At 34.2% G+C, this 24475-nt stretch overlaps 1 protein-coding gene across 1 annotated transcript; it reads left to right on the top strand.

The window, feature by feature from the left end:
* Positions 1–1271: 1271 nt before the first annotated feature.
* Positions 1272–12255, top strand: LOC128994603 (uncharacterized). The gene is made up of 3 exons (XM_054419267.1): positions 1272–1436; positions 10672–10981; positions 11650–12255. Exons 1-3 carry the CDS (start codon positions 1272–1274, stop codon positions 12069–12071), a joined length of 897 nt encoding a protein of 298 aa, XP_054275242.1. The 3' UTR covers positions 12072–12255.
* The last annotated feature ends 12220 nt before the right edge of the window (positions 12256–24475 follow it).

Genomic DNA, 24475 nt, shown 5'->3' with positions numbered 1-24475 from the left:
TTTCCATTTCATGCGAGTGAGAAAGAAATTAATCCATCAAATAACTTCCGATTCCAAATCAATCTAACTGTGGAGGGCGTGCGTCCGTGTCCGTGACGGTGATATAATGGTTACAGTCGCAGTGACATCTGCTGCTGCTCAGCTACGTCGCACGTTGACGTAGTACATTAGCTACGTACGACGTACGACGTACGTGCGTCGTCATCATCGTGTCAAACAGCGCCGCCGTGTACGTGTACGTGAGTGTGCGTAGGCACGTGATGATGCTAACAATGGTCTTCCAACAAAGCCACTTGCTAATAGAAACCCCATTCAATTATAACCCTTGATTTGCTGAAAAATAGGACACTGTGTAGGTTGATTAGTGGACTCGTTAGGAGACAACCAAAGAGTTCGACTCCATTCAGAAGAATAAGAAATAATTTTAGCTAAATTTAAATGTTATAGAAAATGGCCTGACTTTTACGCCAGCAATAATGCTTATGTATAATGGTAGTAATTTTAAAACCCAACTGACTGTAATTTTCCTGAGTCCTTATTAACAATAGGAAATTCTTCCAACTGCAGGTTTATCAATAATTGTATACCGATTTTTGGAGTATTATTTGGTAAGCATTACATTTCTGTTGGGCGAGCTTTTGAGAAGAGGCCTATTTAGAGTAGTTAGTATTTTGAACATATCAAAAAAATTGCATATATTATTTTCATGGTAATTTAACAAATAATAAAACTATCATGCTTAAAAAACTAAAACTCCTTTTTAGAAGCATTTTTTTCACAATTGTTCATAAAGGTTTAAGTAATTTAAGTCGTAATTGTGGAGGCACTGTGGCTAAAGAAGCAATAATGCAATGAAAGACTTGTTCCTGACGACATTAACTAAAGGTCGCACCACACTTGAGTTTGCGCCACACTTGAGGTCGCACCACTCTTCAATGAAGTTTTGACTGCACACTAAAGAAAAGTCCACCAAAGAGTAAACCTACGGAACAACATAAAACTCGTACAGAATCAAAAATTTCTTTTTATAATTTTTAAATAATCGTTATCATAGCTGTCAGTCAATAAAAACCTCTATACACCAAAACTGTCTTGTCACTGTCACAATCAGCCTGTTGTTTACCTTCCCACTCCTGTAAGAAAAGTAAAAGTGACGCGTGAAAATCCAGTGTGCGACGCTCTCTTATCGAGTGATAAGCGACAAAAAGCGGCGGGAACAATGTGCTGGAAGTATATAAGTTATCAGGTCGGAGGAGGGAACAGTAGCCAGGATGGATGCGGTGGTGTTGGTGGCGATAGTGGCGCTGTGTCGCGGCCTCGGCGTGGCGGCCTCGGCCCTCGACCTAGGAGCTCCTCCCCTCGCCACCGTTGAGGACAACAACTTACCCTCAGAGATTGACAGACAGCCGCATCCCACCACTGAGCTTGTCATGCAGGTAGATATTTTTAGGAATATGCTTCACGTTTTGCATATTGCATGGTTTTTTAAGTATTTGTACGCCTGTTTGTAGCTTATGTCAAAGACATAAATTGGTTACTTTGTTTATGAACAACTATAATAAATCGCTTTTTTAATACCCTCCATTAAAAGTGGTATTATTGGAAACATTATTTAGTCTATTCATTCACCCCAACCATCCAGTCTAATTACATGGAGAAATACATACATACATTTATAACGAACGAAGAAATTAATAGAATACCCCCGCCGCTGCAAACCTGCAGACTAAGCGAATTTCCATTTGCCTGATTGGATTTACACTAAAAATGTCTCCTCAAAAATATCACATTTATTCCCTATTTAAATAACATTAGTTTAACGAGTAGGTACTTAGGTTTGCTGCAACAGGGAGGGTAAAAAGGTGTGTTTTTTTGTAAAATGTTAACAGTTTAGTATGAAATGAATGCATTTTCCAAATTTGATCAAAATATGATCATAAACAAGCAAACTACAACAGTTTACTTATTCTCCATAACAATAAGATGGGAATTTTAAATTTACATTTTTTTTTTATTTTCTCCGTAACCATTAGGTGCATAATAACGCTTCAATATACTAAATTATTTGTTTTTTTAAGATCTACAAAATGGTTTTAAAATAAAATGCTAAATTTTAAGTTTTTAGGGTCAAAAATGGGAAAACCAATTTTTGCCCCATAAAACCCCCCATAAACCCCTGTTCCCATAGTCCGATCATGCTGGTTCGCGAACTCGTTCGAATAAACGTAGGTTTGTACGTTTGTACCAAATTTCATCAAAATCGGATGATTTTTGCTCGAGTTATCGCGCCAACGGACACATATATAAATATATATATAATTAATAAATGAAATAAATAATTAAACATTTAGTACCCTTTTCTTAAGTTATTAATTTATTGAATAAACTTACATGTTTCGGCTCTTAGGCCATGATCACAGTTAAGAACAAATATTAAATAAATAGAAATGTAAATAATAAATAAGTAAATTATCATATGATTTTGGAATTTTGTCTAGTATATAGTGTTCAGTTCTTTCACCTAATATTTTTTCTTTAGCCTGTTTAGAACAGCTGATGATTTAAAAATAATTAATAATATTGTAAAAATAATTATTCCTTTCTGTTCTTTTTGTAAACATGGTTTACAATTTTTTTCTCTCTTAATATTTCATTAATACTCACAAACACTCCACATTATTTAATGGACCTTCGAGCCGGATATTACTTAAGCGATTTGGAATTACTTTCTTCCACAAAAACTCTTCATACATCAATATTTCCTCATTTTACCCATTGTTTTCTGTGCCTTTGAACTCTTACCTAACTGAACTCTTATTTCCATATTGAAACTGTTAACTCTCTCATTTACACTTTTTGAATTGTTTACATTTATCTCATCATCTTTGTACAATGGCATCTCCAAATAGTGATTTTAAAATAGAAACTTATACACGACTCACATCTCTTTTATTAAAACTCGTCTCAACGAAATAAGAAACATCGTAGATCAACATGTTTGAACAAGAAGAAACATTAACAGTTGTGCAACACGAAGCCTTAAATACTCTCATGCAAGAAACCCAGAAGAAGAAAGAAGACTTTGAATCTTATTTTTATCGAATTGTAATTACATCAAGTGAAGATGATTTGAACATTGAAACTTTAGCTGAAGATGAAGACCAAATCAGTGAACTATTCATCCACATCACCAGCTACATTAAAGTGCTGCTTTCAAAAATTGGTTCTAACCCTTATTTGGCCAAGATTAATTGCAGTTCAGCTCAACCTCATAAAACTACTGCAGTGCATGTAATCAACCCGAACTCATCAAGTCCAGCTCAACCTCCAAAAACAACTGCAATGAATGTAACCAACCCGAAATCATCAAGTCCAGCTCAACCTCCGAGAACAACTGCAATGAATGTAACCAACCGGAACTCATCAAGTCCAGCTCAACCTCCGAGAACCACTGCAATGAATGTAACCAAACCAAACCCATCAAGTGAGTTTCAAACCAAAGGCATCCAGCTTATACAACCTGAAACAAAACTCATCACGAGGTTGGTGGCAAACACTATGCCTAAGCTCGCAAACTCGAAAATTAGAAATACCACAGTGTCAGTGACAAAACCTCAACCGATGAATACAGACACAACAGTGAGCTCAACTACATTGACAAGTGACAGTGCTACTATCCATCCTACCAACACTGCTGTCATACCAAGTGACCGTGCTGTTATAAACCCTACTAATAAAACTGTCACCCATCCTACTGGCCGGGCTGCTATCCAAACGATAGACAGTGCTGCCGTTAACCCTACCCACAGTGCAACCACTACAGTAAAGACAGTCAAGCAATCCAGTCAAGTGGTTGTATCTTCCGATGGAGCTCTGACCAATAGCTACTCTTCATCACAAACTACAGAGGAAGCGCTCATCCTCCAATCTCAACTTGTTGAATTATTGAAACAAGAGTGCTTTGAATTGAAGAAATGTGTTATGAACTGTCAAGACTTGTTCACTTCTGTTACTCAATCTCATCATAAAACACCAACGTTTCTTCAAAACTCTGATGCTCAACATTTCAAAGAGCTAGGACTTCGGTGGTCTCCAGCAACAGTTTTTAAGGTGTTTCCCAGCAAAGATGGTATAGGTTGAAAATGAGAAGTAGAAAACTGCAAACAGCAGCTATAGCCGGCCTACAACAAATTTTGTGTTAATGTGTTTTGTTCTAAACTAGGCTAACTGTTGAAGTGAGGACACTTCAAGGCCGGGAGTATGTGCAGTCCTTTCACCTAATATTTTTTCTTTAGCCTGTTTAGAACAGCTGATGATTTAAAAATGATTAATAATATTGTAAAAATAATTATTCCTTTCTGTTCTTCTTGTAAACATGGTTTACTATTTTTTCTCTCTTAATATTTCATTAATACTCACAAACACTCCACATATAGGTTGGCTTAGGTGTTGATTAATAACTTAAATAACGACAAATTAATAACTTAAAAAAAGGGTACTAAATGTTTAATTATTTATTTCATTTATTAATAATAGTAGCCCTCAATAGTGAACGATATATTTATTCAATATCTATAAGTATAAAAGAGGATGTTTGTATATATATTTGTTTGTTTGTTTGTTTGTTTGGCAGTGATAAACTCAGACACCGCTGAACCGATTGCCACGAAACTTGGTACATACGTGTAGAATGTCATGGAATAGGTTTATACACCATCAATTTCGTGATCCGTCCAATCGGCTCCGCCCCAGTGGCTCTGGAGTTTCCCATGTTAACCTTGAGAAATGGAATTAATGAATCTTAACAGCTGTTTCAATTAAACAAGTTGGTTCTGTTCTATGATGTTCAATAGCATTAAAGTTACAAGGATTACCAACAGGGTGCAGCACTATTATTTCTTTTACATTTATGACAACAGCTAATTTGCAACCAAAAGGTGAGTGAGCGTAGCGAACGAACTTCAACCTGGAGGCGAGTTAGCGTAGCGAACGAGCTAACCTGAAGGCAAGTGAGCGTAGCGAACGAGCTAACCTGAAGGCAAGTGAGCGCAGTGAACGAGCTCCAACCTAAAGGTGAGTGAGCGTAGCGAACGAGCTCCAACCTAAAGGTGAGCGAGCGTAGCGAACGAACTTCAACCAGGACGTGATTGAGCCATGCGAACGAGATCATCTTGAAAATTAAGAAGTTAAACGGGGCAAAGCCCGCGGGATTATAAATAGTCAAAGGCAAGACAACGTCTGCCGGGTTCAGCTAGTATATATATAAATATATATTAATAAGCAAAATAATAAAAACCAGAGTAACCTGAAATTCATTTTTTATTTAAACTGATACGTATTTCGGCACTAAGGCCATGATCACAGTATGAGTGTTATGAAAGTATGTAAACAATTAAAATAAATAAATAGTTAATAACATATGTTTTGAATTCATAGTAAAATTTTGATTAATTGGTTAGGTGTATTTTTTAACATGTAGTTGTGTAAGATTCTTCTCTGATTTGTCTGATTTTTTCATGAATTGGATTTTTGTTTTTGTTTTTGCATTATATTGAGAATTTGGTCGCCGTGTTCTTTTGAGTGTAGGTATATTTGTAATTCTTCTTTTATATCCATTTTTCTTCCTTTTTCTCAAAATTTAGAATTTTGACACACTCTTCTAATTTGCCATAATTATGATTATTTTCTAATATATGTTCTGCATACATTGATCGTTGAGATGTTTGATTGTTTGATTTTACGGCTTGGATGTTTTCTTTGAATCTGCATGAAAATGCTCTTCCAGTCTGACCAATGTAGAATTTGGGACAAATAAATTTTCCCAAATTCTACATTGCTATAAATTAGCACATTTTAATGTTTTGGTAAAACAGTTGTTGAATTGGAATTGTCAAAATTAAAACTTTTCCTCCATGACAAGATAGTGTATTAATCAATATGAACTGTTTCATGAAGAACTAACTATCTGTAGCTTCATTAAAATGGTTTTAACTAACAGCTGTAGGAATATTATTGTTATTTATTGACTTCTCTGCACATATACAGTATAAACAAAACAAATGTTGAATATTTAATGTTTTCAGCATTTTCCACCGAAACAAATATTACACTTAAACATAATGTTATACATGGTACCAAAGGGAAACTCTCCTGGTTATTTTGGTGGTGGAACCACGCTGATCAGTAAAAGAGTCACAGAGAAATTGGGGAACATACACAGAAAAATACATTGCCACAAACAAATTGAGAACCTCCTTCTTTTGTTGGTAGTTTAGGGAGTCGGTTAAAAAAGATAGTGAATATATAATTTAATTGTTTTTATGATCTTTGGGCTGACTTGGGGATGACTCTGGGCTTCTTATTCGAAACCGAATTAGAACATAGTTCTATCTTCCAATTTGCATGGTAGGGTGATGGTCCTTGAGGAAACCATTCCGGCAATCGATGAAGTGAGGAAATATCTGGAGCACACTTTCCTCGGAATGGACGGTCTGATACCCAGTTCTCCCGAAAATAAAATGGCATCACTATCAAGATAGTACCAAATGCGGTTGGATAACTATTAAACCCCTAAAACGCGCGCGCGCAGGTTATGACATACCCCCACATAATGTAGTTTTGTCATAATTTTACATGCATTGTGGCAACCCTGGTGAGCATAACATTTGCTGCCAAAAATAGCATATACTATCATCTGGCCACAGATTTGTTAGTCTTGGACCGAGCCATTGACCTGCTATCACCACCCTGGGTCAGGCATACCCCCCCCCCCCCCGCATTCTTGTGTTACCAGTGCTGTGTTCATTAGGGGGTCTAGTGTACCCACGTGCGCATAGTATTGTCTCAGTTTTATTATCATAATTAGTATTAATAACCTAGTATCTGTAAACCAATTGGATGGAAATGTCCGGCCATTGAGTCCACTGATCTAGCCTCCCAGTAAAAAGGCGCGATGGACCGTCTGCCTTGGGGAAAAAAGATACAAGAAGGACAAATATAAGTGTAAAACCTAAAAAAAAATAATTTGCAAGGGACAAATTTAATGTAAAATATTTGTGAAGTTGGTTTAAAAGGACGTTTAAGCCAACCACTGGATGATGATTTTTTTAAAGAAAAACACACATTACCAAAGAAAGTGTTTAATTGTTCTTACGTTTCGTCCAGTATTTTCTACAAACCGGGAAATGCATTAACTCATGAAATATTTACTGCTCCATGGTTTTTAACAAACTAGTGTCCCTGTTGCTCGAATTCGAGCAAATGCTAAGTATTACAGGCGTTATTTTAAAACGAATAACAGTCATAATTTCTGATGACTTTAAAAAAGATTCGACTCAAAGATTTTGGAAATACTCATGATGTAGGTACACAACAGATCGATATAATCACAATTTCTTGTAAATGTCTTATCATTTTTCAAAAGCTGATCTTGTTTTTTAGTGTTTTCTACAAATAGCCGTACTCATAGCCGCATTAGATTGCCCATAATAACGATTATAAATAAAAAAAAAACATTTCTATTTTTTCTCCTTGGTGGTGTTCTATGACTTTCCTATGTTTCCATAGTTTGCAAATCAGCTCTTTCAATGCTTACTAAGAAATGCAGCACAGTGTTAATTCAGTTTTATTTTTAAGATATAAATTTATCCAGGCTCTCTTGCTTTTTTCCATTGTAATATGTACGCCAACCCAAATTCAAATAGTCCACATTTCATCTCAACCAAGTCAGTAAATGTTTGTAGCAAACTGTTAAATTAGCAAACTTATTGACTGTTTACAATTAACATTATGTTCTTCTTCTCACTTTGAATTTCTGACAACAGCACAGCTGTAGGTTCATAACAATTTTTGTTTCCCATGTTAATCTTATGGAGAAATACGTAACTTTACAGGGCCCCAGGGCCTCACTCTAAAATTATTTCTCTAAAATGAAAGTTTCCTGCACAACTTCGCGTTACGCTCTTTCCAATGAGACCAAAAACATGTCAATCGGTTCAGTAGTTTCGGAGGAGTAATTGTCACAAAAATCCTGCTTGCGTATTAAATAAGAAATATAGAAATACAGATATTGATATAGATATAGATATTATACATTGTAAAATTAAAAATAATATTTGTTTGCAATAAAAATTAGTTTAACTACCATTTCCCCTCTTCAACACCATAATTACATTTCATCATGAAAAAAGTTAAGGGTTCAAATTATTATTTTTAAAATAATTAATCATCAATAAATCAAAACATTTGTACATAGCAAAGCTATTAAACTGGTTACATTATTAATCCAAAATTACAGAATACTTTATTTAAATTTAAAACTACTGTTTTTAGAGAAATTAAAATTACATGCAACAATACTGCTTAGTTTTGTAAAATTTAACTTACAAAGTAAGACGATTTGTAAAAAAATCTTTAGTTTATCCTTATAACAGTTTAAGCAGATTTGGCTTTTGATGTTTGCAGGTATATTATTAAAAAACGTCATACCCATGTAACTGGGACCTTTTTCACGGATTTGAACATTTCATTTTTTTCTTGTGTTGTATACGTGTAAATGCTGCTGTCCATGTAGAAGATTGAAATTCTTCTGAATGAACAGTAAGCATGAATATATATATAGAGAGAGGGAAGGCTCAACTAACTATTTTGATAGGGATATCTTTTAACTAACTGTTTAATGATTGTTATATGAGACTCGTGACCGCAAAAATGTTATAATGCGAACAATAACTTGAATATGTTTCTCCAATCACACAATGAACCCCATAGCCAAATTCCATACATTTCATTATGGAATTAAAATAGGCAAAATTAATCTATAGCTCGGCCGCTTAGAAAACGACCTGCGCGCTAATGCTAAACCAATGCTGGAGGAGGTCGTTTTCTAAGCGGCCGAACTATAGTATCCAGATCAGTTCTATCTCACAGCACAAGCATTTACAAACAAGCCGAGTTTAGTTTATTGCCAAATTAATTGTTATGTAGCTTTTCCAGTTTAAATGTTGGTCAATTGTTAATCCTAAAAATGTATTTTGTTTCTTGGATGTAATTTCAGTATCTAAAAAATCAACTGTAATTTTGTAGAGTCATCGTTTTGAATTGGGTAATGTTTTGTTACTTTAGTTGATATTGCTTTGGGTGTATTGTAACATGGAGTGTATATTAAATAGCATGAACGTACCTACAGTACATAGCATAGCAGTCACAATTTCTTCTCATAGTTGTAAAATGTTAAACCTTTAAAAGTACCAATCAGTGAAACATATCGTTAAAACGGAAATTGAACTAAGTTTAATTAGCATAAAGTTAATAAATTTTAAACTTGAGAAAGTCTTAAGTTTACAGTTAACGGTTATTGTGGTTATCGCAACTATAGTTCGGCCGCTTAGAAAGCGACCTCCTCCAGCATTGGTTTAGCATTAGCGCGCAGGTCGTTTTCTAAGCGGCCGAACTATAATATAATTATGATTGCCCAAAGATACTTCTAGATAAGTGTAGCATTTGAAACAAAGCCACATTATCGTCACGTTTGAGCATGCGTAGGCTATTTGCGTAATACCCAATGCTTTACAGTTTCAGGTCACCTGGATATCTGTTTTAGACTCATACTATAGGGGAATTACTGCATTCGTATAGAACTCACCGTCATCCAGATTCCGGAAAATTCTCTCGTATTTTTGTAATAGTGAACTAGTTTTCCCTACTTTCCCAGTACACTTTCCAATATCTATATTTCTGTGGTAATGATTCTAGAGAGAGAGTTTGTCACTCGGTCTGTAAGAGAGACGCGGGTCTAATATCGTCATTTAGAGGGATCCAGCAGCAAAAGCCGCACTTAGACCATTGAATGTCTGTGGCGGCCGAGCATGACGAGTAGTCGTCACTCGACCATCACAAATAGTTGCGTCAACAACAACACCTAAATTACCACTTCCACTATATGTATTTATATTCAACTCGCTTTCGTATTTTTAACTCTCAAACACCTTTAACATAATAAAATCCAACGAGGAAATGAACGTTGGGAAACGATACATTTTTATTTATATAGGTTGGTGACTTGGTATTTGACCGGATACTAGGTCATATTTCTGAGTGCATATCAACCCGACCATCACTTATCTATTGATTATGAAAAGAAACATATTTTTATTAGAGGTATCTCTTTATACAAGCCAATCAACGCACTGACGCGAAAGTTGATTAACGCTGAGGAAGTCGAGATTTGTGAAGTGAGGTTGATTCATTGTGCGAGAGAATTCGGACCCTTGAACAATCGTATGATTTGGAAAAGATAAGAGATGACCAAATTGGTAAGAGGAAATATTTGAACCGCAACTTATGCTATACCTTATTTTTTCAGGCAATCCCATAAAGTACGAATAATACGTAGGGTTGAAAGACATACATTTGTGACCACAGGAGATTATTTTCCATAGCCATTCCTATTCCGGATCATGACGGGTTTTGTATAGAGGAAAGATAAATAGGGACATTTATTAACAACGCTTGCTGGGTGCAGTTCTGCTACAATATAATTAGGATAATTAGGAACGTCGTTGCATGATCATTTCTTTACAGGCACAAAAGTATAAAGACCGTAAAGGACCTATAACTGAATTACACACTTAATTGTTTATTTAGAAAACCTACACCTACCTAATGTTACAGATGCTGTCAAAGAGGTGCGCCCACCACTATTCTTTGCCATGTCTCAAGCTGGACCTAGTGCGGCTGGTTGACCGCCTATCGGGCACCCCTGACAGCATCCAACTACTGCCTGGAGTATCTGTGAGGTCCAACAACACCACGAGCCCAGACTCCGAGCAGTTTCCCGCCGACTTAGCCCAGGCCCTCGCTCGCGACTCTGCCGACCGCTCCCTGGACGACTTCCTGGTCACCAAGCTGAGCCGCTACCTTACCTCTCTGACCCTGAGTGTCCAGCTGGCCGAGACCCGAGGACTCCCCACCACCGAGGAGGGTATGTTGTCCTACTGTCTGCTACTGGGTCTCGTCTGTGGACTCAAAGCCCTCGTCGTGTTTTTGGTGTTCTTTCAATAGAAACCATCATGGCTCATAAGGTGTATAGTCAGAAATTAAAGTGTATTTTCTTTATGTAGCCTAATATTGAGATTATTTTCAATATTAAAACTTGACTATTTTTGTTAAATCCTCACTGCATGTTAAACATATAATATAAGGCTCAGTGCGGTTTTGGCCTACAATGTTTGATATTTATTGTATTGGGCCTACTGGAAAAATTAACCGAAAAAACTGATCATTGTGGTGTATATCAGTTATTCGAATTAACGATTAGGATATTGTGCACCTGTTCCAATGCATTTCTAACAATAATCAACAGATTGCATGACAAATTGCGTTATAACTTACACTTCTTAGGGGTAAAACCAATTTCACTCATACCTCAGAGCTAATGGTTGAAACTGTTACTTGTGCATAAGTTTATATTTGGAAAAAAAACCGTTTTATATCATGATTATGACATATCTTTGACCAGCCATAAGAAGTTTAAAGATTTTAACTAGAAACTATACAATACAGTTTGTCTGGAACGAGCAATAAAACATAGCTACGATATATTCAATTCAATTCAGTTATCTGATGATGTGTTTCATGATGTGATCGCAGGAAGACGTCGCAAGACTGGCCTGGGTGGGCTGATGACAGCGGGATTGTTCTCGGGCGGCACACTGATGGCTGTGGGGATGTCAGCACTAGCAGCGCTGGCTGGGAAGGCGCTCATGACAGCGCTTCTGTCACTCATGCTGTCAGCCCTGGCAGCCATGAGAGGAGGCGGAAGCAGCGGTGGCAGTAGCAAGACTACCTATGAGATCGTCGCAAAACCCATAGTGACACACGCTCACACCCACAGCAGCGAGGTGCAGCACGAGGTACATGGCGGACACCATCACGCCTACGCCTATGCCAGGAGCCTAGACTTCGCCCCCGTGTTACCCGCAGGTTCCTCCAACAGTGGAGACTCTCTGACCCTCGCCTACAGAGCATACCAGCCGTCCTCCACACAAGGGCCTATTGAGGCCAAAGACTAGATGTTCAGTATAGAGGGAGGGACTGTGAGAGAATGGTTACTGAAACTCCTGCCCAATGAAGGACCTCTGGTTATAGCAACCGCTAGTTCGTTTTCTGTGATATTTGCTTGTCTTAGTATTTATTTTCCTTTAAATATTTTAGATTTGATTTTCCATATCAAATCAGTAGGTTCAAACATTGTTAAATGACATGAAATAAAATTAATTAATTTAAGAATGCGTTTAAGTAAATCTCTGACTCGTATGCAATGTTTTTATGTACTAATAGCTTGGAGGCAGTGAGATTGTTATTCAGGACTAAAAAGAAACATTCGAATGTGTACGTTTCAGGAAACATGTCTACTATTTATACAAGGTATACAAGAATCAGTCCCTTTTAAATATATACTGTACTGCAACAAAAGTACCCTTTAAGCATGGATTTTGTTTCTTTTGGGCAGGTATATTTCCTCGCTAAAAGGACATGTCAAAACGATATAGGCTAAGTAAGTGTAGATACACTCTTTCTAGGAGCTCCGAAAATTATGCCACAAACTAATAGTAATTTGGTTGCAGTTTTGTTTAACCAGGAGGAATCAGAATCAGAATCTAGTTGGCCAAACTTGTGACAATTCTGAGCTTTAACACCTCGCATGACTATCAGTTAGGATCCAACTATGATTTTAATTTGATTCGTGGTTCCTTTTTGTTTAGTCCTATTTATTTTTTCCCGATGTATTTTTAGTTGTTGCTATACCATCTGTTGTCATTTTCTCATGTTCGGCGCATAGATCTCTATTACTACAACTAATAGAGATCGATGGTTAGTTATAATCTTTGGGGGGCTTTAATATTATTTTTACTGATTCCTCTACAAATTTCTTCAATAACCTTAAAGCGCCATGTGTGTAAGTGCGCATATTGTTTATATTTTCTCAATTTTTTATAGTGTGGAGAAAAATAGCCTTCGTACGACGGGCCGAAAGGGTTTTCTCGATCGTTTTAAATTCTCGACTTCGTCTCGAACTAAAAAATTTATCTCGGCAAAACTTAAAATCCTCTGGGGTTGAGCTCCTTTGACGCACCTGCATATTATAATTAATAGTGAATCATTTAAACGGTTCTGAATGCACAGGTGTGCTGCGATTAAGGTTTAATATATTTATTTGGACTTATTCAAAACTAGCTGTTACACGCTACGGCTTCATCCCGTTTGACTTCATAAGTATTAAAAGCTATTGATTGGTTAAAGGGTTCCGCTAATGTTCAAGATTTGTGGTCAAATTCACTGGTCCATCCCGTCCACAAAATACATGCACAACATTATGTGATCGATGCGGCCAAGGCAATTGACCCTTGCATATCAATAAAGCTCAAGTTTGACAGCAACCTCACCAAAAACCATTTCAAAACAATTTCAAACCATTTCAAACCTCAATATTTCAAAAAAACTACTTCAGAAATTAATCAATTAGCAAATAAGTACATGATGATTAAATACTCGATGTTGATGTGGCAAGAGAAGGAATCAAAATTGTTTTATTTAGACCCCAGTCTAAGTAAGAATGTTACTGCTTTCTGGAGGATCAGATATATATATATACAAAAAAACAGTTTTAATATGCCTCCCGCTGATAAACTTCTGTATTTTTATGACCAAAGATGGTGATTCACTTATAAAATCCAAATACGATCCGAATGATTTTCCTAAAGCAGATGGAACCAGTTATTTTAGTAATATTGACTCTTTCCGTCAGATGACAAACCAATTATATGAACTCCTTTCCCAATATAGTGAAAGAGGCTTTAACATGAACAAAAGACATGCACAAGAAACAATTGTAAGACTCCTGAAAATCATTTGGGGCAACCTAAAGCCGATGAAAGAACAGAAATTATTGAATTAAACAAATTCATTAACCACGTTTTTTAAGGTACACAATCGTCTTACTGATTATTTTGTTTTTAATCACTTCACTCTATCTGTCGCAGTTAGCTGAATTTATGTAAAACCTCAAGAGTAATTGTCGATTTCGACGGGGTTCACCTAGTTGTTAATGGTGCTTAAAAATGCCTGAAAGTTTCATTAGATTCTGTCGAGTGGTTTCAGAATTCATACGAAATATGCATATCTGTATATATACACACATACTTCCTCTTTTAAAGATTTGCATGTGACATTTGTTTTTTGTGATCGTTGCACAAACTTGGAGAATTTTCTTATTATGTAAACCGGCGTTCTGCATAATATACAGTTTTGACTTGCTACTTGATTCCCGTGTGAAGGACAGGTCCAGAGATAGCATTAAAATAACTTCTATTTTACTGTGCACATCCATAAAACCAAAAGTAGTAAACGTCATATCGTCCAACTAAATGATATTGTTTACCTGGTGATGTCTCAAATGGTAATATTATAAAGATGGAAGTTCTGATATGGCTAGTAATTATTAGCTCTTTTCGTAGTCGTATTCAACGGTATTTTATATACCTATGGGTTCATATTCGTTTGCAAAGCGCTGATATATCTACTTGTACTGTACTGTTATGAAAACTAAATGTGCGACTGTACATTTTTCCATCACAAAACGAAATTAGGTGGATTTCTGCACAAACATAGGCCCACTATTACAATTACCATTAAGATATGTTTACCATTTAGATATGTTTTCAATCGGTAGAGGTAGGGTTAGGGGTTTGTAGTCGTGATAGGGTTTTAGAAAGTAAGTATTGGGTAACAAGTGGAAGTGTACCAAGTCTCCTTGGTCACTAAAACCTCAATGTTATAGTTCATTTGTTGATTTGTTTACGTTTCTTGGTTGGAATTGACTTGAAACTCCCACAAAACTCAAGGAAATATTCAATTGAAATATTTTACAAAGCTAAGTGTTGCACGTCTTGATACAAGTTCAACACAATAATAACATTGCTATTTTCTGGCCGTTTTTAGATGGTAATGCAATTGATTGTAGAAAATATGTGGACTTTGATAAATAATGGTGGTACCTGACTCCTAATAGCTGTTCTGTTCTGCTGATACTGTAACCACAGTAACTTAACATATTGACGTAAAATCGTGCAAGAACACTTTAAATCCTATTTTGTTTTAAAGCCTACTTTAAAACTCATACTAATAGTTTTAGAGTTATTTGAATAATAACAAACTAATGATAAACAAAAACACAACCTCAACATACACCTGATCTTGAAATTGTCGTCATTTTATTTTCCATTATGATAAATAAATCTACATATCAGTCCATTTATTCTTGCTGTAGAATACTTTGTATAATCTCATATCCTGGTGTTTAGCAGGAGTTGAGATACAAGAAATATATAGTACATTTTGATAACAAAGCAACCCATTTAAACATCTGAAACCATCTAAATTACACTATGAAAGTTCAACATTACAAAGTCTGTCCAACTCTTTAGAAGATCAAACTGCAATGGTAATAAAGGCAGTTATATCCAGTTAGTTATCTCAAAGACCTTTTTAGTTGTTTAAGAATCACTATCTTGCCAAAATGTTTAACGCTATAAATATAAAAAAAACTGATTAAACTTGAAACTTAGTTTGACTTATGCATTTGATTAGCTATTGTATTTAATTAAAGTTTTACTCGCTACTGATACATTTTTGTAGACGATTTAACGGTAAATTAATTGCGAAGTTGCACCAACAAGTGTAAACCAAAATGAGTCGGAATAATGAACTAAAGGAAAAAATAAGACTCTTATGAAAAGAGTTACTGTATGAAGAAATTTATAGGTTACACCTTGAGAAAAAATAAAACATTGATACTTACACGTAGTTAAGAATCTTGCAAATGAACTTTATAAATAGCGCAAGTACTAGTAGGCCTACTGTTTCTAATTGAATGTTATTTTCAAGATATTTTAAATTATATATTTTATTAATTGTAAAGTTGGTATCTTGTGATGCTTACATGTTTGCTATTTAACTAAAATCATTTTTACCTTAAAATGAGGAGGGAAATATAAATATTTTCGCTGATTGTTCCATAAAAGTTGATATATTAAAAATCACTTACGTCATAAAGATATTTTTAAGGAGGTTATGCAAAAAAACTATTCAGACGATAATTTTATAATTTTACAAGAACTTCAACTTGATCTCATTGATAAGGCCAGTAAAAATAGTTTAGCTGTTTCGTAATCAATGATTTTGTATGCAATTTCCTTTTCTTAAACTCCAGCCTAATTAAGCGGATAGACCCGTTCTTACATGTAAGCATGCTTAGTATAAATTGCTAAGCTGGTCCAGTTTGGTTATTTTAATGGACAGAAATACACAAGTAAAAGACTATAATTATGTTAGCCTATATTTATACTTTCTCTCAGACATACCTAGTACACCGTTGAAAATATAACACTCTTTAAGACATATATAAATAACTATAGAGTTGTATATTATATTCAATCAAAGTACATGGAGAAAGTCGCGCTGAACTCATAAAAATGGTTTTCGATGTGATGTCTGTGTGTTTTTCTTCCGTCTGTGTGCGTGTGTATGTGTGTGCGTGTGGGTGTGTACAGAGCTACACCTCTGGTTCGATTTTGATAACATTTTGAATCAGGCCATTGTATCTCCAGGTTTTTTTTTTATTTTCAAACAATGTTGATTAAAATGATGTATGTTATGGTCCTTTCTGCTATATGCTGAATGTTAAAACCCCCAACGCTTTCAAAATTCCGGTACAAAAGTTATGCAAGTTTTGCGATTTAACGCATAAAATACCATATAGTTACTACCACCACTTATCATTATGGTAAGCATTATAATGGGTTGTTGAAAAGCTAATGGGAGAAAGAATGTGTCAGTTTAATGATACTGTTTATTATTGTTAAATATGTAAGAAATAACTAACTTTAGAATCAAACACAAACAAAATTCAATTTTAATTGAAAAAAAATTAAAACCATTCAGCACCCCAACTAAAGCATGTTTTTAAACATAGGCCTTTATATGCTATACACATATTTTTTTTCAAACAGTACATATAAATTATTTATAGTTTCCAACATATTACAAACCGGGTGCAAAAGATTATATGCCTATACGATACAATATAAGGTACAATTTATATTAAGACCCTCTTACTTTTAAACATGTGTAGAATCATTAACTCCCGGACCTATATAACTAAAATAATTTTGAATATAATCTGTTTAGTGTTTTTTTGTTTATCCCTTAATGAAACTTTTCTAAACATATTTTTGTTTATACTTTTGAGTGTCTAAAAATGTGATTATGTACAAGTGTCGCGTTGATTTGGATCAACCAGTTATCCGTGAAAGCAAATCAATTACAGTAATCTTCAGGTACTCTTGTCAGAAGATTATCTGTTAGGCATATTGATTTGTTATTGTAATTATGCGATTTAAAATACGTTGGAGTATCAAAAAACAAACATTTAATACAACTGAATACGTTGTTTATAACAATAACCAACCGGAATTGTTATGTATAAATAAAAGTCCATCCTCACGGACACTACTAATGTGAATTACACGTCTTTCCTAACATACGGGATGAGAAACTGGGAAACGAATTAGTAATAACACAAAATCTAGACTGATGATCATAAGAGTGATTAAATTAAGTAACAATCTGTACAGTATTCAAAAAGAAATTCTTGAAAGTAATTCGTCATCCAAACAACACACTCAAACGGCTTTCACAAAGTTCAAATGTTATCCAGTTTATTTGAGTTAATATGTAATCTTGGGTTTAGGGTCATTGCGATTAATCTTTTTCTACTCTTAAAGGTCTATCTTTTTCACGTATGATAACAGAGCTTTCTCGCTAATATTGATTAAAAATTTCTCATAAGTTTCATTTAATCACGATGTTCTTGATTATGATTTTCGCTCGATTCACTTTGTATAATCTAAATATCAAAACAGTTTTTACTTTGACATCATCACGCAGTTGCTTATATTACAGTTTAAACTTTATTTGATGCATGAAAACACTATAGATTTTGCTTAAAGGTCCAGATTAAATATTTCTTAGAAAATATACTGCATCACATGTCCTAAACAGCAGAGTGTACGTAGAAAATGACTGATCCCAGCTGTTAAAGTATTTCCTACAATTCTGATCTGATGCTGTGATCTACCGACCAATTCTTATCGTAGTGTGTCCTTGTTAGTCATGATTGTTGGTCATGATTGTATATCATGATAAAACAACGATAAATTCTTCCTCCAAAACCGGAGTTTAGACCGTAGTCTCGCATTTACCATTGGATTACAGATACGTAAATACCAAACGTAAATAGATACGTGAATATGGCAGTAATTTAATAAGTATAAAATTACATCACTATTTTTCTGTTTTCACGACAAGTTACACGTATGGAAGTTATTATATTTATATTTATACCTTACACATGACACTAATTAATTATCTACAACATTATCCTTTCCCGAATGTAATGTGATAGATTTAGACGCACTTAATTGCATTATACTCGTTGTGTGAATGTTAAATAGCATAATTATTATAGTTAACAAAACTTGGGAAGATAAAGTGAGTAGAGTATACAATGTTTATGACATTATTGAATATAGACCATTACAAATACTCCTAGTTCCTTTGGACATAATTTTAAACTTGTTTGTTGTTGTAATATTTCCACATTTATCTAAACTAGACACGTCTCAACTGTTCTTTTAATCAGAGTTGACTCCATACACATTGAATCTCAGTAAGATGCTGGTATCAACAACTACTTAATTACCAATTAAATTTCCAAACGCACAATCATTAAAGGTAGCACCTACAACACATTGTATACTGGATATTATTTTCTAAATACCCAATACTATCATTTTTTTTCGAAGAATATAGTGACCCCGTGTCCCCGTGGCATTTCTAGTTTAACTACTGCTCAAAAAATAATGCGGAAATGGAGGCTTTTAAACATTATGGAATGAAATGAAGGATTCTTGCCATACAAAAGATACATTTAATTATTTTTACCTACTCCAAACCCTAACGGGAGCATACCACGCTCTGACGAGCAACTGAAAAGTATTAATACAACAAAATTTATATTAAAATGATATATGTTTTAAGGAAGAACAAAACTAATGTTCACAAAATAATGTTTTCACTGACGAATAAAAGGAAAGTAAAAAGGAACTTAAAAATGTATGCAGCTACAATTTTGTAGCTACCAATAATAGAAAAATACAAAGTAACCCACAAGTATCACTATTAAAATTAAAACGTATATAAAAGTGTTGAGACAAATAAAACTGCAACATGCATCTCAAATACTACTATATTTAAGAAAAAATTTCGAGCAATTTTAAAACGTAATTTCAAGAATTAAAGACATTGTAATACTTTTAAGGTTTTATATGTTCTCAAATTTCGTCCTAAAATATCAGATTAATTGTAATCCCAATTGCAATCAGGTTAATTGTAAAAGAGATATCATCAATCTTAATACTCGTGAGAAACTATACATACGAAGTCTCAGAATGAAGCAAGCAAATTATAATAAATTTAACGAAGTTGAGATTTCAAAAAATAGTATAATATATTGATTTGGATTTTTTGACATGTTTCCATATTTGTAGAATATTTGCAAACTATCCACCTTTCGCCCTCTGTAACAATATGACCCAAAAGGTTAAATATTATATGGGTAATTAGATATGTAATTTTGTAATATTTTTCTTCTTGATTATACCACAATGATAATCAAAAAACATAAGCGAATTAAACCTACTATTAGATTAACAACAAACTGTTTAGGATACTATTAAATATATTAAACTATGTTTATTTTGATCATGTTTCTGAGAAAATATTGTACGTATATTTACAGAAAATATTGCCTTCAAGGAGATTATGTATCATTAAACTTCTAAAAATAGTTGTTCAATCTCTATGTTGTGCCTGCTATTGATGTTCAAGATAATTTAAAACGTTGTAGATTCTTCAAGCTATTTGACTATTTCAGGTATAAAATAACTAGGTTTAAATGCGTTGGTTCAAATGTTTTGAGACGAAACCAATCCCACATGTCAAATTATCCATCATATAACCAATATAACATACTAGGTGAAACCCGTCGAAATCGACGGTTACTTTCAAGGCTTACGCTAATTCATCTAACTGCGATAAATTGAGTGAAATTATACATATTTTGAGCATTTAGCATTGTTCAAAGAGTAATAATTGTAAAAACAATAAATTAATTGCGTTAGTTACCAAAAGGGTTGATCATTCAATGAATAAAATATTTCCCATACCGTACGTCATCGGAGTTGTTAGTATGCTATCCGGTATCTCTTCCTTTGGAAGAACCTTTAAATAGTATTAAAATCGTATTGGTGGATCTTTTGTAGCTAAACACTTCCATGAGTTCATCAGTGTAATGCAGATTAATCTATGATTTTATTGGAAAAAAATATGTTTGTTGGAAAGACTAATTTGTCAATATAGGTATTATTTTAGGCAAGGTTTCTGTGTTTGGATGTTATTAGAAACGGTAAGAGTACAATCATATTCTGCAGATGAACTTTCTGTTGGAGAAATATAAGCCGAATTATAAATGTCACAATGCGAGTTTGATCATTTTGTAACTATATTATATGGGTAAGTTACATAGATTTTTTAGACTGCTGCTCAGTGCACTTTAAGAATATATATTTTAGAGATAAATTAAATGGGTTTTGTTGCATAGTAGCGCTAGTAAACATGCACAACCCTTTTCATTTGTCTAATGACATTCAAAGGCTCTCTAAAAGTTTAGGTTCTTATTTGTTTACATATCTATATTATTTTTTCACTAAGCTGAATGAATACATGGAAGTAACCTCTCTTAAAAGTCTGCATTATATTGCAGTTTTCCAGCTTAATAAATTTCTAAATCATGAACATATTTCTACATAAATATTGTAAAACGTTTTGTCCAGTTGCTGTAAACCACTATTAATTTAACAAAATATGGACACGGCTCAAATGGGCACCGTGCCCTTCTGCACTTATTGTTATAATAAGATTTTCCACCAGAAGAAAATCAATTTTAAAATCAGAAAATAACATTGCAAATACTTCTTTTGGACTATTTAGTAACTCCCAATAGATGTGTGTTGTTTAAAATACAATTTTAAAATTAACAGCTGCTGTTCCATTAAAAAGTATTATCCACATGGCCAAAATGTAAACAAATCTGTGGAGGGATCTTAAAAGGCTTCTGGGGCAGAGCCCTAAGCGAATTTACTTCGTTTTTCTTTTGATAACTCATCTACAGACCAAGACCTTTCTTTGGACACCTCTACCAAGTTTCTACGCCCAGCCGTTCTCTCAAATTAGTGGAGACAAAGTTTCCAATTAAATATTTAGATTTCCCCATGTTAATCTTATGGGAGAAATTCCAACTTTGATGGAAGATCCTGCCCAAACTAATAAAGATATCAAAAAACTAAAAAAACTTTGCAAAACTACAAATCAGGCAAATTTTTTTGACACTTTAATCATCAAAATCGGTCCAAAAATGAGGGAGGAGTTCTGTTCACAAAAATCGGCTTAGCGTATTATATATATAGATACCTACGCGGCATCAAACCTGCAGACTGAGAGAATTTCCATTTGCCTAATTTGATTTATTTCAATAGCATTTGGTTTAACGAGTACCTAGGTTTGTTGCCACATTTTGGGTAATAAAGTGTGTGTTTTTTTTTTTTTGTAAAATATTACTAGGTTAGTATAAAATAAATAAATTTGCCAACTTTGGTCAAAATACAGTATATCCATAAACAAGCAAAACTACAACAGTTTACTTACCCTCCGTAAAGTTATTTGTGTTTTTCGAGCTCTTCAAAATGGTTTAGAGATAAACTGGAAAATTGTATGTTTTGAGGGTAAAAAAATAATAAAAACCAATTTTTACCCTATAAAACCCCGTTCCCATTGTCCAATCACTCATGTTCACGAACTCGTATAAATATATTTTTTAGATTAGCTACAGCAACTGTTATGTTATGACCCATCAACTGTGTCAGGAACCAAAAATAAGTTATAAAATAAAATGTTTGACACAAGCGCGATTCTGTCACTGGCTCACATATTTATGTTCTTTTTAAATAACACATTTGTGACAGCTGGTCCATATAGATGGTCTACTTCATTATCCACTAGTCAATGATAAAACCCAACATAGTATTTTCATATTTTCGCTTACATTAAGCATGCCTATGTGTTTATAGGTCTACATTTTGTTAAGGAGCCGGTTTACTTATATACTTGACAAGTCAATAAATAGTTTCGCCATTAGGTACTGGAACACACCTAGAAACCTAATCTCAAACCTTTCTTGGTAAAAAATTGGTAATTTAAATTAAAGTATTCGTTTACAATAACTACTCTTTAATCTTGCAAAAATGCTATGGTGGATTCTCTTCACAATAGCTTCCTAATAACACCAAACCTACAATGCATATCAGCTGATCGGCAATGAAGTAAGGAAAACAGGGATCTATATAGTAATCGGCAAGCCTGAATCTTGAAAACAGTTTTTCTTGGCTCGTGTGCATAACAGAAAAAATCCACGCATACTGTTAGAAAGATATTTTCCTGTTGATGTGCTTTATCCGTTTATAAATTAAAAGTAGATACCTGGGTACCTAGCTTTGCTCGGGGACTTAATTAGTATACTCTGAGAGTATTCTTTGGTCAATGTAATCTGTCCCAAAAATATTGTTTTGCATTCTATTTAACTTCTGTTAAACTCATATCTTAGTTGAACGAAGTAATGAGAAAAAGGAGTTTTTAAAAATTTGTTTAGAGCCCCTAAACTGCCTAAACTATAGAAAATACCCAGTATTTTTCAAGCTGAATTCAAAAAAGGCTATCAGTAGAAAGAACATCTTAACACCTACCTTCCTTTGAAGTACTGCAAAAACTTGGGCTCGCTCCCTAATACATGTCCTTTAATCTGAATTTTCCTAATATGTAATACCATTTTCCTGAAACTCAGGACTTTTTCCGACTGAAAACGATTACATTTTTCGATTTAGTGAGACGAATTCAGTAAGGGAAATTCATACATTATAAAGCAATCTTTACTAGGGGGGATTATATTGAACTTTTGTCATAAACAATAGCCTACTTTACACTTAAAATATGTTAGTTTGTGCATTTTAAGACCAAAATTAATCTCTTGACACTTGATAGATCCTTATCTTATGTACACAAAAGTTACGTAAGTATATGTACAATGCTGAAGTATATTGATATATTATGCTCTAAAGCAAGGGTAGGCTTTGGCATTTGTGAGTTTGCAACATTTATCGACAGGCGACACGCTGCGTGCTGATCCAACTTTTAACCAACCTAACTGCAATTAATAACCTATCAAAATAATTTGCCAAACCTAGCTTTGTTTTAAAGCTTTGGCCTATAGTTGTATCTATACTATACAACATTGTACATACGCTTGGATTACTTAGATAAAGCCACGAATAGGCCTAGTATGGTAAAAATTAAGGTTTACGAGAGAACCGCAGTTAAAATCCGTGTAAAATTCAAACCCTATGATTAAAACCTGTCAAAAATGACTGTATATTTATTTGTCATAGTATACACCTTAAATAATAAATAATTTCAAGCTTAAATTTAAAATACCTTATGTTACATGCTTTCACAGAAAAGTTTGTCTTCATAACAACACTGTATGGTGAATGTGGCAGATGTAATGTAAATATTAGTTAAATCATATCAAGAGTTAAATATTTATTATATTTATACAAAATACACTTTAGGATTGGATAATAAGTGGTTTTAACCTTGAATGATCTCCTGCAGCCCTTAAATTGGTGTTTACATTAAATACTCATACCTGGATTTGCATTCTTTGTCTTGACTTGATGTAGTTGTATATTTATTACTTATTCAACTTACAATAAAATGTAGGTAGTTTAGAAGTAGGAGAAAATACCTTGACTTGACACTTTTCAAAATCAACACACACCTTGTGTACAGATAACTTACTTAATATAGGCTATAATGCATAAGTACATAACTAAGATAACTTAGTTAGCCTCCAGGGCAAATTCAAGCTTTGACATTTGTCAACAGGCGACACGCTGCGACGCATGTTGCGCTAACATTTTAAAACTTTGCTTCAACCTACATCATAACAATTTGTCAAACTTGGCTCAATTTGAAAACGGTTACCTATATATATCACACAAATTATACAACGCTAGGCGTAGAGTCTGAGCTTAGTCTCCTCTTAGAGAAGGCCATGACATAGGCCTGGAATAGTTATATAGCTAAGCCACATAGGCTAGGTGTAGCTCAACTAAGGGGTAACGCCTGCCAGGTCGATACTTAACATAAAATTCAAGCTTTGACATTTGTCGTTTTATGACATTGA

Source organism: Macrosteles quadrilineatus, unplaced genomic scaffold (assembly GCF_028750875.1).
Source record: "Macrosteles quadrilineatus isolate MER2022 unplaced genomic scaffold, UCM_ALF_1.0 Scaffold_1__1_contigs__length_201487025, whole genome shotgun sequence".
NCBI classification, from domain to species: Eukaryota; Metazoa; Arthropoda; class Insecta; order Hemiptera; family Cicadellidae; genus Macrosteles; species Macrosteles quadrilineatus.
This window is presented reverse-complemented; position numbering and strand designations above follow the sequence as displayed.